At 35.8% G+C, this 15,416-nt stretch overlaps 2 protein-coding genes across 4 annotated transcripts; one reads left to right on the top strand and one right to left on the bottom strand.

Moving 5' to 3' along the window:
- The first annotated feature begins 126 nt into the window (after positions 1 to 126).
- Positions 127 to 11,878, top strand: LOC137233998 (RNA-binding protein 45). 3 transcript variants are annotated; one of them, XM_067757615.1, is made up of 10 exons: positions 127 to 223; positions 354 to 705; positions 6,572 to 6,766; positions 6,841 to 7,241; positions 7,314 to 7,377; positions 7,445 to 7,542; positions 7,609 to 7,715; positions 7,871 to 8,041; positions 8,111 to 8,184; positions 10,763 to 11,878. In XM_067757615.1, exons 2-9 carry the CDS (start codon positions 380 to 382, stop codon positions 8,180 to 8,182), a joined length of 1,434 nt encoding a protein of 477 aa, XP_067613716.1. In that variant the 5' UTR covers positions 127 to 223; positions 354 to 379; the 3' UTR covers positions 8,183 to 8,184; positions 10,763 to 11,878. The 3 variants fall into 3 exon arrangements, 2 of the variants coding, with proteins under 2 accessions (XP_067613716.1, XP_067613715.1); XR_010947629.1 differs by lacking the exon at positions 127 to 223 and having other exon boundaries at positions 254 to 705; positions 8,111 to 8,281; XM_067757614.1 differs by lacking the exon at positions 127 to 223 and having other exon boundaries at positions 255 to 705.
- Positions 11,879 to 14,039: 2,161 nt separating this feature from the next.
- On the bottom strand, positions 14,040 to 15,208 carry ND-30 (NADH:ubiquinone oxidoreductase core subunit S3). Its single transcript, XM_067757616.1, has 4 exons — positions 15,037 to 15,208; positions 14,913 to 14,981; positions 14,348 to 14,841; positions 14,040 to 14,295 (listed from the first exon to the last, which is right to left on the bottom strand). The coding sequence occupies exons 1-4, from the start codon at positions 15,095 to 15,097 to the stop codon at positions 14,128 to 14,130; spliced, it is 792 nt and encodes a 263-aa protein (XP_067613717.1). The 5' UTR covers positions 15,098 to 15,208; the 3' UTR covers positions 14,040 to 14,127.
- Positions 15,209 to 15,416: the final 208 nt, after the last annotated feature.

The raw sequence follows: 15,416 nt of genomic DNA, 5'->3' as shown, positions 1-15,416 counted from the left end.
GCGATTGCGGAATGTTCGCGGAAATGTTCGTGTCGTGTATTTGGCGCTTAAGGCTAATGAGTAATAAAGGCGCGAACACATCAGAAAAACCTATTTGACGATCTCCGTACAAACACATGCAGTCAACTCATCTATCAACACACGATGCAGCAGTTGACTCAATAGGTTTGTAAGGAGATCGTCAAATATGTTCTTCTTATGCGTTCGTGTCTTAAAAATCAAGGTAAAAATTATCGACTTTATATTCTGCAACACATTTCTAATACATACACATTTTCCAACGCCATCTTTTCTGAAAACGCTACATATTTTGTGTCACAAAATTTGAAATTTTGCTGAATATTTTTAATTAGCCAATAGTTGAACACTAAAATCCTCAATGTCTGAATATCGGTCGCAATCACGTGATGGTCATCGCGACGGTGGACGTGGCCGAGAGTACTCAAGTGATGATGATCCGCCAATGTCGCGTTTATTCATAATTTGCAATAAGGCTCACACAGAAGAAGATTTCCGTGAAGCATTCTCACCCTTTGGCGAAATTGAAGATATTTGGGTTGTTAAGGATAAAGGTACAGGCGAGAACAAGGGTATAGCTTACATAAAGTTTGCGAAGACTTCTGATGCGGCAAAAGCACAAGAAGAAATGAATGGTCAAGCCATAGGAAAATTGGATCGCAGCTTAAAAGTATTAGTGGCAGCAAAGTAAGTTATGTAAACGTTGTAGAGTGATTGTATTCCTTAATTCAAATTTATAACATAATTTTAAATGGTAAAAGTCTAGAGCAGGGGTCGACTGCTAAATCATGTACAACAAGGAAGGAAGGTTAAGTTCGGGTGTAACCGAAAATTACATACTCAGTTGAGAGCTATGGTGACAACATAAGGGAAAATAACCATGTAGGAAAATGAACCGAGGGTAACCCTGGAATGTGTTTGTATTACATGTGTATCAAATGAAAGGTATTAAAGAGTGTTTTATGAGGGAGTGGGCCATAGTTCTATAGGTGGACGCCATTTAGGGATATCGCCATAAAGGTGGATCGGGGTTGATTCTAGAATTTGTTGGTACGATATGCGTATCAAATGAAAGGTGTTAATGAGTATTTTAAAAGGGAGTGATTCTTAGTTCCATAGGCGGACGCCGTTTCCATATATCGCCATAAAGGTGGACCAGGTGTGACCCTAGAATTTGTTTGTACGATATGTGTATCAAACGAATGGTGTTAATGAGTATTTTAAAAGGGCGTGAGGCTTAGTTCTATAGGTGGACGCAGTTTCGAGATATCGCCATAAAGGTGACCAGGGGTGAACTTTGTACGATATGGGTATCAAATGAAAGATGTTAATGAGTCTTTTTAAAAGTGAGTTGGACTTAGTTCTATAAGTGGTCGCCTTTTCGAGATATCGCCATAAAGGTGGACCAGGGGTTACTCTAGAATATGTTTGTACGATATGGGTATCAAATGAAAGGTGTTAATGGGTATTTTAAAAGGGCGTGGTTCTATAGGTGGACGCCTTTTCGAGATATCGCCATAAAGGCGTGACTGTAGTATGTGTTTGTACGATATGGGTATCGAATTAAAAGTATTAATCAGGGTTTTAAAAGAAAGTGGTGGTAGTTGTATATGTGAAAGCGTTTTCCAGATATGAATAGGTTAGATTAGATTATTTATTTATTAAGGCCAGAAGCCTAATTCGTAAATTAGAATAAAATACAGTTTTTTATCTTATAGCTAAGGTTTTACAATATTCATATAATTTTGTTTTAAATACTGTTATTTCGTTGCAACTTTTTATATCCATAGGCAGATCATTGTAACTTTTCAGACCCTTGTAGTAAATGTTCTGTTGATCAATTTCAATTCTAAAAAACGGCAATTTGAAATTATGTTTGTTCCTCGTATTTATGTTGTGAGTTTGCTCCACTAATGCTATATTTTTATTTAAATACTCAGGTACATTTCCATGTTTTATATTAAATATGAATTTCATGGAGTGGAAAAAAATCTTTTGTTTCACACTTAACCAGTCGAAAGTCTTCAACATGTCAGCCGTTCGTGTATCTCTGGGTTTCTGAAGAATAAATCTCATGCTTCTATTTCGCAGCTTTTGGAGCTTGTCTACTTTATCCGATATAATGAATAGAATAGACGGGCAGTACACGAAGTGCGGTTCTATAATTGATTAATATAAAATTATTTTGTACTTTTTTTGAATGAATTTAGTTGTTCTCTGCATGACTCCTATTTTATTAGCAACTTTTTTAATTGTATAATTTATATGATCTTCAAATTTGAGTTTATTATCAATTATTATTCCTAAGTATTTTATACTGTTAACTCTTTATATGATTTCATCATTTATTTTTAGCTCGGCTATATATATCATCCTCATTTATATTCCTCCTTGTTATTATCATATTTAGTTTTATTAATATTTAGTTTCAGTCTATTACCATAAAACCACTTATACAAGTTATTTAGTTCATGTTGCATTTTGGCAAGTGCAGTATTAATATTATTTTCACTTATCATAATTAATGCATCATCCGCAAAAAGTCTAATTTCACAACCTTCGATAGCATTGACTATGTCATTTATGTGTATAAGAAATAGTATAGGTGCCAATACTGAGCCTTGAGGTAACCCTATGGGTACCTCTAATTCATCCGACGTCACAGCATTTATAACTGTTTTCTGCTTTCTCTGCTTCACATAGTGCGGAACCATTTAAGTTCAATATCAGTTATGCCAATCCGCTGGATTTTTTTTTTTATTAATCAGCCCTATTCTGCATTTCGACTTGGATTGCAATTTTTTCGATTTGGCAATTTTGGTATTCTGTGTTCCAATCTCTTTCGATCCAACTTCGAATCCTTCGATTTTGTGTATTCTGCATTTCGATCGTAGTTCCGTTTTTCTATGTTGCACATTTGTTGGCGGAAAATTATTTTCTTTTTATTTTTTTTCTTAATTTATAACAGAATTTTAACAAAAATGTAGTAAAACTTGTTGAGAAACGTAAAAGGCTTCATGGTGATTGTTTTTTATGTTTCCAACACAAGTGCAGTATGAGACGTTGGCTAATTTAATCGCAACAAAGCGGGATATGATGACTTCTGGGAAGCTTGCCTTCGCATAAAATTCTTGCTTCGCTTGTATATTCTCTTTACTTTGTTCAAATGTTATCCACTGAGGGCATAATTTTGGTTGCATTATATCCAGAAACATAGACAGTGACTTTGACACTGTTGACTCTCCCATTCCTACATTATAATCCGCCCCTATTTCATGCTGGTGGCCACCGTGGTGTGATGGTAGCGTGTTCCGCAACATCAAAATTTTAGAAATAAGGGTTTTCAATTAGAAGAAAATTTTTCTAAGCGGGGTCGCCCCTCGGCAGTGTTTGACAAACGCTCCGAGTGTATTTCTGCCATGAAAAGCTCTCAGTGAAAACTCATCTGCCTTGGACATGCCGTTCGGAGTCGGCATAAACATGTAGGTCCCCGTCCGGCCAATTTGTAGGGAAAACCAAGAGCACGACGTAAATTGGAAGAGAAGATCGGTCTAAGATCTCTTCGGAGGTTATCGCGCCTTACATTTATTTTTATTTTATTCCATGCTGGTAACTGCCTTCTGCAAAAAACTCTCAAAGCAGCTAAAACAATATTAAGGGCAGATGTCGATGCCGAAGTCCTTGGACGAATTTGCCCCGCGAAAGTATCTAACACATACTTGAAAGCATCCTTATTAAGACGAAAGTTTTTTTTGAACCTAAATAAGAAAATAAGTCATTAAACTTTACCACTTTTAAGTTCAATTTCTTACAATTCGTCACTCATCTCAAATGGATTACACAAACCTCGCAATATTTGCCTTTCCATTCTCGCCTGGCCATTTTCGTATGCGTTGCTTTCCAACTCCACAAATAATGCCGCGGCTATTGATTCCATTATAATAGACAGCTATAATTTGTGTCTGTTCGTTGGGTCCAGTTATATGCCAAAGCAAGCTGCCGGAGTAGAGGGAGGTGAAGCGAAAACGTAAACAATCCTTGCGGAGAGAATAAATAAGTCTTTATAAAGCATTTTAGGCCAGTGCAATGAAATTAGCATCCATAAAATTCAGAAAATGTCAGCTATAATCGTGCAGGAATCCGTTTTAACAAAACTTGGTGGCCACGGCAGGGGATTGCCCAAAAGAACGACAAAAACACACCTACAATTATGAAAGCACTTTACTCAAAAATGGCGTGGATAATGAAATATAAACGTTTTTCAGTGTTTTTTACAAATTTTCTTTAATTTATTTTGTTCCAATGTTCACACATTCCGTACAAACAGCTGATTTCGAAAAATAATTTGGTCTTCCTCTTCTCGTTACGATTCCGTCGTAATGCAGAATACCGAAGATCGATTAAAGCGGAGCGTAGAACGGGACCGTAATCGAAATGCAGAATAGGGGTGAATATCTCTGTATCCACCGTTTCAAAAGCTCTTTTGAGGTCAAGGAAAACTGAAACCACTACTTTTTTGTTGTTTAGCTCTTCTTTCAAATCAGATATCACAATGTTCAGCGGTGTCTCACAGGAATGTTTTTCCTAAATCCTGACTGTTGGTAGATTAGTATCTTATTTACAAATTTTGCTTCCGTGAAAAGACCCCGAACCGCTCCAAAACCCAGGGGGAGGGGGGTTCATACTATTTTTGCGGAGTACTCCGTCCTCCGCTATCGGCCTTCCTTCACGCTTTCATAATTTACGCTTGCCGGTTTACAAAGATTATGGGATCAAAATTAAATCCGTGCAAAATCCCTTTTACACACAATTTTTTTGTGTGTACGACAACATTAAAGCAACCACATGAAAAGTATAAATTTCTTTTGCAATTATATCATCACGGAAGCAAAGTTTTTAATTTGCGTTTTTCGGATTTGCGATCCTGGGTACAAACTGCGTCTTCTGCCATCCCCTGATTTTTGGACGTGTATTAAGAGAGTCATGCTGTCCTATAGAATTACCATTATAATTGTATATATATGCGAGTTTCCAATCACCACAAATGCCTTTTAATTTTGGTCATATTAAAGCAAAGATTTCGGGTATACTTTTCATTTTGTTTAACGCAAAATATTCTTTCGAATATTACATTAAATAATGGAAAATAGTCAACATTAACTATGGATCGTGTATCCGGTGTTGGATCGGCTGAAGTCATTTGTTTGAAGCGTGGTCGAAGGCTGTCTATTCAAAATGGTTTTTTACGCAGAAGTGCTGTGGATAGCGTAACCGCTACTGGATCGGCTAAGGGTTATGTTTTAAACTCTGCCGAAGGCCGCCTACACAAAACGATTTTTATTTTTTTGAAAATATAATTTTTGTACATTTAGGCTGTGCGAGTTGACCTAAATTTCTACCTAAATAGAGAAAAAGCCTAAATGACTGGAAACTGTCGGTAAGGCAGTGCAAAATAAAAATTTTGAATTTTTAAGAGCATACTTTTCAACCTAAATTCAAATGTAAAATTTCAAAAACAAAAATTGATTTTTCAATATTGTATATGCAAATAAATGGCTATTGTCCATTGAATTTACGTGATTGTACGTGATGGCGAGCTCAATTTTGTTCAAGCTGATGTTGGCAACACAAGAATTGGATCCTTGTCCAATATGGACCCAATCTGAACATATTTGGCAGGCAAGTGCACTAATTGGCCTAAAGAAGTTATTGGAGGCGTACCGACATTGGTATTGAATTCGAGATTGTGGAAAAGGTCATTGTGCATCTGCTCCACTATGTCCGAAAAAAAAACTATAAAACGAACCACTGCATTTTCTTGAACTGCTATCTTGGGAGAGGTACTTACCGCGGGCCCTAATTGACCTCTGTTCTTCTTAAGCGTGAAAACGCATCAAAAGTAACAAATTTCCCGTATTGTTATTATTAAACAGTTTTATTTTTTTTTTTAGAAGAAATAAACAATTTAGGTTTTGACAGCTTTTTCCTAAATTATTGCAGTGCTGGAAAGTTCCAGTGGAATATTAGTTTAGGAACCTAAAATTTAGACGAACTCGCACCCAGCCTTATTAGTATAAGGTGTACCAAAACTTTAAGGCTCCGGAAGGTATGGGTTGTATTTTTGAAAAGTGTAGACTCTACACCATTTTCGAAATCTTAGACCTTTAATGGAATGTCAGCCCCAAACGAATAGTTACTAGTCCTTAAATACTAGTCTGCACTTTCATGAGACTTTGCGCACTGAAACTAAAGGGTGCACCTCTCCAAGCCATTAAAATTGAAAGGCACATATATGTACTTGAGACCTTTCGAGGGTGGAATATTTTAATTTAGCATCTAGGGGCTTCCGCTACTTACCTTTATTAAATAATTAATAGAAAATTTCACCGAAACGTAATTTTAAGGGAAACTCGTGCATCAGTATCTGTTTGAATAGCTTTAAGCTTAACAGTTTGATTGGTGATAGTGCACTCATATTATCTAAAAATAGATTTTTTCTCTTAATGACAATCAAACGTAAAAATGTCTATTCATTTATTTTTAATTTAATTAGTCGTAATCAAGGATCTAACAAGTCTGACAATGAACAAGAAAAATATGTTCGCCTCTTTATCGTTATACCGAAATCAGCAACTGACGATGAAATACGAAGTGAATTCAAACAATGGGGTCCAGTTGAGAGTGTGACGATTGTGAAGGATAGATCCACTGGGGCACCAAAAGGTTTTGGTTATGTAAGATTTACCAAGTAAGATTTTCATAAAAAATCACTCTGGCTCGAAAAACGTCAATGTCATGTTTAATCCTTTGTTTCGACTTAAGGTTCTACCACGCAGCTTTAGCTTTTGAAAATTGTCCAACTAAATACAAAGCAGTCTTTGCTGAACCAAAAAGCTCCGCACGATCTTCAAGGGATCAATATGGGCGACATGACGACCATCCATCAATGGGTTCAGGTCGAGGTGGTGGTGGTGGTGGTGGTGGCGGTGGTGGCGGTGGAAGCAACAATAATAGCTCATTCAATAATAATGGCAATTTTAACAATGACTGGAATAATAGCTCCTTCAACAATGAAATGACATCATTTCTTCGTATGCAAAATGTTTCGGTGCCACAACCAACAACTTTGGAAGTTATTGCCAGCAATAATATTAATCAAGATCAATTGTGGCGTTTATTTGATATTATACCCGGGTTGGATTATTGTCAAATAACACGAGAATGTAAGTTTTCTATTATTATTCATATATTTTTGTAAATATTCTCTAAAATATTTTTGTTATTTTGGTGTTCAGTCGGCCCAAGAACTAATGAAGCAGTTGTGGTTTACGATAATCCTGAAGCTGCTATTTATGCAAAGTATAACGAAAATATATAATTAACTACTTGGTTATACATTTTCATACTATATTTGTTTTCTACGCAGAGACAAACTTCACGGTCTGGAATATCCTATGGGCGAACGCTTGATTGTTAAAGTTGCTGGTATGAGCTCTGCACGCATGGATACTTCATTTATTGATAGTACGTATTTGTAAATTTAAAATTGTGGCGTGCATTTTAAAAACAAATTCTATGTATATATTACAGAACGAACTAAAAAGGATTCAATATGTAGCGTTCCATTACCGCCTGCTCACCCAATGGTATCGGTTGATACACCTGTTGCACAACGGTTATTTATTGTATTGTCGGCGGTAAGTTAGGAACAACAGTTCAATATAATTCTCAAAAGATATAAATATACATACATTTTTTAAATTTGAGTAATGAATGTATGAATCACATCGAATAATAACGTTTTAGATTTTTTCTAAGAAACTTTTAAATTTTTAATCTCGTTTTCCTACAGAATCTACCGCAATCTATTTTGAAGAATGTGTTTTCATGCTGGAAGGGTCTTATCGATGTATACCTTTTGCCAAATAAGAACTGTGGTTATGTGAAGTACGCAGATCCAGATAGTGCACAAAAGGCGATTCAATCATTGAATGGAGCAGAAATATGTGGAGCAAAAATTAAAGTAAATATAATATAAGGATTTTTTTTTAATTCAGCTACATTTTGCTAAATCCTGTAAAAATCTATTTAGGTAATGGAAGCCGAAGAGCGCGGTAATGGCGATGGAGATGACAACGGCAGGAAACGCCTAAGAAGGAATTAAACGTAAGCTTAAAAACATTTCAATTACAATAAATATTTTTTTATAATTCAAAATAATCAGACAGTGACAAAAATAATTTTGTCAAACTATAAATAACAGGTAAGAAAATTTAACTTTTAATCTTTAATATAAAATATGTAAATATATGCTATATCTGTGGTCATAAGCAATAATCGCCTAAGTACCATGTAAAAGGGTAGGACTTAGGCTTAGACTTACTTGTGACCACAGATGTATTTGACCATTTTCCATATCAATTACAACTTATAGTATTACTCAGTTGTAGTAGTAACAAGGGAATTATCTTAACGCAGCTTTAAGCAAGCTTCGAAAACCTAAAAATAAAAAAAGCTTAAAATAAATTTACTTAAAGCCGAAGGTGTTTTTACTAGTGCTCGTTATCTTATGTAAAGAAGGAATTGGGGCTTCTTTTCCTCTTGTAAATAAAAAGCTGTACTTAATATTTGATAGTGAGATGTTAGATCCCTAAAACATCATCAAAAAGAAAAAAATTTTTAGTCATGCTTGTTTTTGTTTGTCCGTCTGTGCGTGAACATTATAAAATTATTGTTCATACAAAATTGTTGGCCTAGGTTAGTAGTTATATGCCGTATCTTATGTTATAATAGCCCGTAAAGAAGGAATCGGAAACGATTATGACGACATGAAAGCTTTTAGGCCATGCCGCCCTCCCACCCCCTACATCCATGAGGAACTTGGGGTCGCCAGAAACACGGTTGCTTAAAAAATGGGATTCGACCCGGGTAGGTGACGGTGACAATTGCATTAGAGAAGCTATAAATTTTCATTAAATAACTCCGTCCTTTTGTCAAATACTGGAAGCTGCCGATGACCCATGCTACCCTCTGCTTCTAGGCCTGATAGCTGCGTTACTCCTAATAGCTGGAATCTTAACCTGGCGAGCGAAGGACTCGAGCACAGTACGTACTCGAAACAGCAACCTACTTCCTATATCTGCTATCACTGGCGCGGTATAACTGAAAAGCATGCCGTTCTTGATGAGCCGTTCGAAAGTATCGAGCTATTTCTCTAATTTGATGGTGGAGAAAATAATACCAGCAGAACTTAACCGCTTCAAAAAAATATTCTATAAAAGCGTACAGGTACAGTTGTTGTAGCGTTAACTCCAATCCCCGGAAGTTCTGCTGACTCTAAACTGGAACAAGAAGCGGAAAAGATGGGTTTGATGGCGACCAAAAACGAAACGAAATACTGCTGTCATCAAGTAAACAGGCACCGCATTTGCGCCATGCCATTGTTAGCAGCCATAATTTCGAAATAGTAAAGGACATCGTTTATTTTGGAATCAGCATTAACACAAACATTATCAGTTTTTAAATCCATCGAAGAATCACTCATGCCAATAAATGCTAATTTGGACTAGGTAGGCAATTGTGAAAAATAAAGTCCTCACTCGGCAAACGAAAATTATGCTCTTACCCGTTTTGCTATATGGTGCAGAAGCATGGGGCGTGACTACATCAGATGGAGTGGCTGTGGGAGTGTTCGAGAGAAAAGTACCTCGAAATATTTAAAGTGAGCTTTTCGCAGACATCAACATAAAAAATAAATAAATGTAAGGCGCGATAACCTCCGAAGAGATCTAAGGCCGAGCTTCTCTTCCAATTTGCGTCGTGCTCTAGATTTTCCCTACAAATTGGCCGGACGGGACCTACATGTTTTATGCCGACTCCGAACGGCATCTGCAAGGAAGATGAGTTTTCACTGAGAGCTTTTCATGGCAGAAATACACCCGGAGCGCTTGCCAAACACTACCGAGGGGCGACCCCGCTTAGAAAAATTTTCTTCTAATTAAAAAACCTTATTTTTAAAATTTTGATGTGGCTTTGCCCGGGGTGCGAACCCAGGGCATACGGTGTGGTAGGCGGAGCACGCTACCATCACACCACGGTGGCCGCCATAGTTCAGTGAATTAAAACGCAGCGGCTACGCTGGGTTGGTCATGTTTATAGTTTGGAAATGCATGAGCAGATACTGTCAAGTTGGATGTTTGTGTGTGTGTTATTTGTTCTTTCAGAAACGGTGGGTGTCAGTAAAAGTTAGCAGTATTGCGATTTTTGTTGAGATATTCACAGTTAAGAAACAACATTTCAAATTTGATAAGTAACTTAGTTCTTACACTGCTAGACAGCTATCAGTCATTTGAGGCATCAATTGACAGATATGGCTGATGGATATTCACATCAGGGCGTAAAGCAAAGTTTCTATCAGGTTGTTAGAAGCGACATGACAAACCTGATGTAAACATTTTGTATACGTGTATGCATACACATACACCATAGTTTTCCATAGGAATACAAGGACAAATTTATGCGAGTGTATTTTAGTGATATCAAAAATTCTGTTAATGTGTTGGAATTTCCGTCAGCCCTGTCTAGCAGGGTAACTTTAATTCGAACTCGAACTTGAACGTTTATAAGCTATAGCTAGGTATGCTCGGTTTCAGCCGAAAGCAGATTTTTTCACTTCCTTTTTTTTTTTTGTTTCGAACTAATCGTTTTACAGGTTATTAAGCGTATTTTGTTTTTCTTTTCACAGACATAAAACATATAAAAAGCAAACCAAATTTAAACAAATAACAATAACGTTCCATAATTACTTAATAAAAGAAACTGACTGCAGAACATATAACGGATACGAAACGCAAACGGAGCCAAAAACGGAAACTCACAGTAAAAGAACGCAAATTACTGAATATTATCCACAAAGCGAAAGAAATAGAGGTGGTTTGTGTGTAAACATATTTATATACAATTAGAAAAGAAATAAATCACCAACTCAAAAACGAGACTCAGACCTTCACAATCACTCTGTCACAGTCACAATGAAATTACGTCACAGAAAGTCAACACTTGCGCAGACGAAATTGACACATTTTGAGACGCATGAACTACAAATGAATACGAAAACTGGATCGAAACTATAAACGGAGGTCAAACAAGACATTACCACAATCAAGCCTATAGAAAAAAAAAATATATATATATAGATATGTGTATGTACATGTATGTTTAAAAAAACATTACAGAATGAGGAACCACAAAAAAACTTTGAATTGATATTACAAGTACTACAACTGAAGCAGAGAGCTTTGAAAGCAAAAAACAACAAACAGGAAAATAAACGAAATTAGCGCAAAATGAAAACGTAACCCAAACAGAAGAACAACAACAAGAACGTGAACCTGAACCCGTACTTTTAAAACCACCCCTATTTATATGGACAATGATATTTTGTACGCTAGGATCACGTTGCAATCACCAAATTAACGTTTTAAGTATTACAATACTGAAACAACGATGCACTTTATAATTACGCTCTTTTCACACAAAAAAATCACATAAACCGTTAAACTACAAAAATACTTTTTAACACATAATACGTGCATATACATACATACATACTTGCATGTTGAGACGATAAAACATATTTTTATTTAAATAATTCAGGTGTTTGCATATTAAAAAATAAAATTTTGGAATCGTACTGTGCTAGTGTGTGTGTGTGCGCGCATATTTAAAAAGTATGGCTATATCGCGTACGTTTGGCTTACATTTATTGCTTATATATGGAATATTTTAAATGCCAATCATTATGAGTATATATTAACAGAATATAAAAATATTTCACAAATAAATAAAAATAACAAAACAATTTTGATCTGTTTTATTTAATGAGCTACATGCTGCAGAAAGATTAGGTTGAGCACGCTCCGTTACAAAGTTCGACAAAATCACTTTTTTGGGTCAAACCAGTTTTTATGGTAAGATTGATCCTTAACAAAATAAGAAATTTTCCCTTTTTTCGAAGCTACCCTCTTGAAAATAGATATTGTGTTTCGAAATTAGACTCGTCTTTGTGATTTTAAAAAAATTGTTGAAGTGAAAATGTAAAGGCGGACTGCGTTACCTTAAGGGCCAATTAATGGTGAATTATAACCATAAAACCATAACCAGATAAAACAGCTGATCGAACCTACCTTATGGAAATCAATGTAATCGATTAATGGTGCCATACCATAACGCCATAACCATAACATAGCCAACCAATTGGTCTTTTGTTTCTCGCCATATCCATAACCTAAAAATATTTGAGTTGGTGAATTTAATAACTTTTTGTAGATTTTATACATTGTTTTGGATACGTGTTATGACTAAGGGACTAAATTTTTTTTGGAATATGTTGGTAATGTTTTGCGTTTTCTTCATATTTATGAAATTTTCACGATTTTTAGGTTAAGGCACCATTAATCGATCACATTGAAGGTGGTTATGGATATGGGTATGGTTACGACTATGGCGTTAGGGTTAAGGAAGTTTAATTGGCCCTTCATTTTGACTGCATACATTACCTTTGTTTAAGCTTAAATAACAGTTATTATGCGGGATCAAAAGACAGATCTTGGAAAACATTAAACCCGCAAAACAACAGAGATGTCCAATATTTTTTTTTGTCGATCCGCTAATTTGACACATATAATCCCATTCAATTTGATGCACTGCATCAGAATAAGCCTGGCGGGTGCCGGTTCAGACCTAACCTCAAAAACCGCTCAATAGCTAGCGGTAACTATAACAAGTAAGGGTGTCTAGTTCGGTTGTAACCGAACATTGTATACTCAGCGTGAAATTAAATTGTACATTTCATTTCAGATAAATTACTTTTCTACATAACACATGGCACCACCCGTTTAAAAAAAAATGTCCCATTTCCTCTTACAGTAAAACTTGATAAGTGAAATATCATTGATTCAAAACTATTTTTTGCTAAGTTATAGCTTATTATTCTAGTCTACGACCCTTTTAAACTTGTTTTATATAAAAGTGGGCGTGGTCTTTAACCGATCCCGTCCATTTTTACTATCAATATTTTCTGCTATAAGGAAAGTATGTGCACACAATTTAATTACGATATGTTAATTTTTCTTCGAGTTATGGCTCCCGAAACATCGAAAATTGCTTAGTCATAAGAGGGCGGTGCCACGCCAATTTTTTTAAATTTGAAGTTCTTCCTATTTACTGCTATAAATCCACTTGGGAAATGAAATACCATTGATATTAAGCCCTTTTTCGCTAAGACATAGCTTTTTTATTCGTCCACGACCCTTTGAAAAACCTTTTATATAAAAGTGGGCGTGGTCCTTAACCGATTTCTTTAATTTTTCTTCAAAGCATTCCTTATAGTAAAGGCAACCTCTGCCGAATTTTGTTACGATAGGTTTAACGATATTTGATTTATGATTAATATTTGTAAAATTGATTTTATCACAAGTGGGCGGTGCCACACCCATTTGTTTTCAAATTTTTATCCAGAGTCTCAATATCAGTCTGTCAAATTTCAACATTCTATGTGTATTATGTACTAAATAATCAGGTTTTTTGTGTTTTCCAAAATGTTATATATATAAAAAGTGGGCGTGGATATCATCCGATTTTACTCATTTTCAATACCAATCTATTCTGGGTCCAGATAAGCTCGTACACCAAATTTGGTGAAGATATCTCAATATTTATCGCGTTAACGTACAGACGGACGGACGGACATCGCTCAATCAAATTTTTCTTCGATACCGATGATTTTGATATATGGAAGTCTTATATCTATCTCGATTCCTTTATACCTGTACAACCAACCGTTATCCGAAGTTAATATACTCTGTGTGCTACGGCGTGTTGTGTAGTTTTTTAAACTATATTTATGTTATTAGTGCTAACGTCGATATCCTTTTATCGTATATTCTTTAAGCTAATAAGTTTGTTTTTCTTACTAACGGTCAAAAGAACTATTTTTTAAGTAGCCACAATAACGAGCAAGATTATACGTCTAAAGCTCGATTTTCCTTTTTATTAAATGATCAATCCAATAAACTAGCTATTGTGGTAATTATATTATGCATAAGTTATTTATTTTTTGGCTGGCTCCTGTTTGGTTTCCACAGTTTCTGATGCCGGATTAGCATTACGGAAATTTGGGAACTGTTCCCAAGGTGCTGATAAATCAAACTTACGGAACTCCTGAGCCAATTCCAATGGTTCGCAAACCACGCGCTTTTTCTCATCATCGTACCGCAACTAATGAAAAAAACATAATTAAGTTTTCTTTAGTGTTTTTATAATTACTTACCTCAACATAACCAGACAGTGGGAAATCACGCCGTTGGGGATGTCCTTCAAAACCGTAATCAGTTAAAATGCGTCGCAAGTCAGGATGATTTGCAAAGAACACGCCATACATATCCCATATTTCGCGCTCATACCAATTAGCTGCTTTGAAGACCTCATAACATGAGTCCAATGGTGTCAATTCATCGGTGTAGGTTTTGACGCGTATGCGTGAATTAAAACGTAACGACAAAAGGTTATAAATAATTTCGAAACGATATTGCCTGCTGGGAACATCCATTCCTGCAATGTCTACCAAATTACTAAACTGTGCTAAATGATTGTCCTTAAGAAATTGTAGCACCGGCACCACTCCTTCGGGTGCAATTAAAACTTCCAGCTCATCGCCAGCTGTCAATTGAACCTTTTGTACATATTTCGGAAGGCATTCCGCTACATAGCGACCAAAATTAGTTAAATCAACACGCTGTGCCGCATTGGATTTGCGAAAAGTGGCTTTAATACGAAAAAAAAAATAATAATAATAAGACTTGGTTAAATATAAATGTGTCCATGGATAACCTTACGTTTGTCTTCAGTTGTCACGGCTGGTGTAGAGCTTGCTAAACGGACTGCACTGGTCGAAGCTGCTGTTACTAAATACTACAGACTTTCATGAATATTCCATATCAATTTATTTCTGAGACTTACTACTTCTGGCAGCAAAATTTCCAATTACTCGGCATCCCAACCTTCTAATTATTGCTGCCATTTCACCTTATTCGATTAGGCAAAAATTTGATAAAATTTCTTTTTTTCTGACAGTTGTTTATATAATGACATTGTGAATGATGACAATGTGTGATCTCTTCTGCATAAACGTCAAAATTCCAAAGTGATTGGATCACCTGATTCGTATTTGACCGCTGAAGATAGGCGCCGCCATATTGAACAGCCTGTCAAAACGCTGAAAAGTAGCCATATTGAACAGACTGTCAGGCAGTTGACAGAAAAGAACACACTTTGTCATCATTCACAATGTATAATAACATCCAATTGTCAAACCTACAATTATTTAATTTTTTGAAGGG

The sequence above is a fragment of the Eurosta solidaginis genome, chromosome 5 (genome assembly GCF_040869045.1).
Source record: "Eurosta solidaginis isolate ZX-2024a chromosome 5, ASM4086904v1, whole genome shotgun sequence".
In the NCBI taxonomy this organism is placed as follows: Eukaryota; Metazoa; Arthropoda; class Insecta; order Diptera; family Tephritidae; genus Eurosta; species Eurosta solidaginis.
The sequence above is the reverse complement of the archived record's forward strand: the minus strand, read 5'-3'. Positions and strand labels throughout refer to the sequence as shown.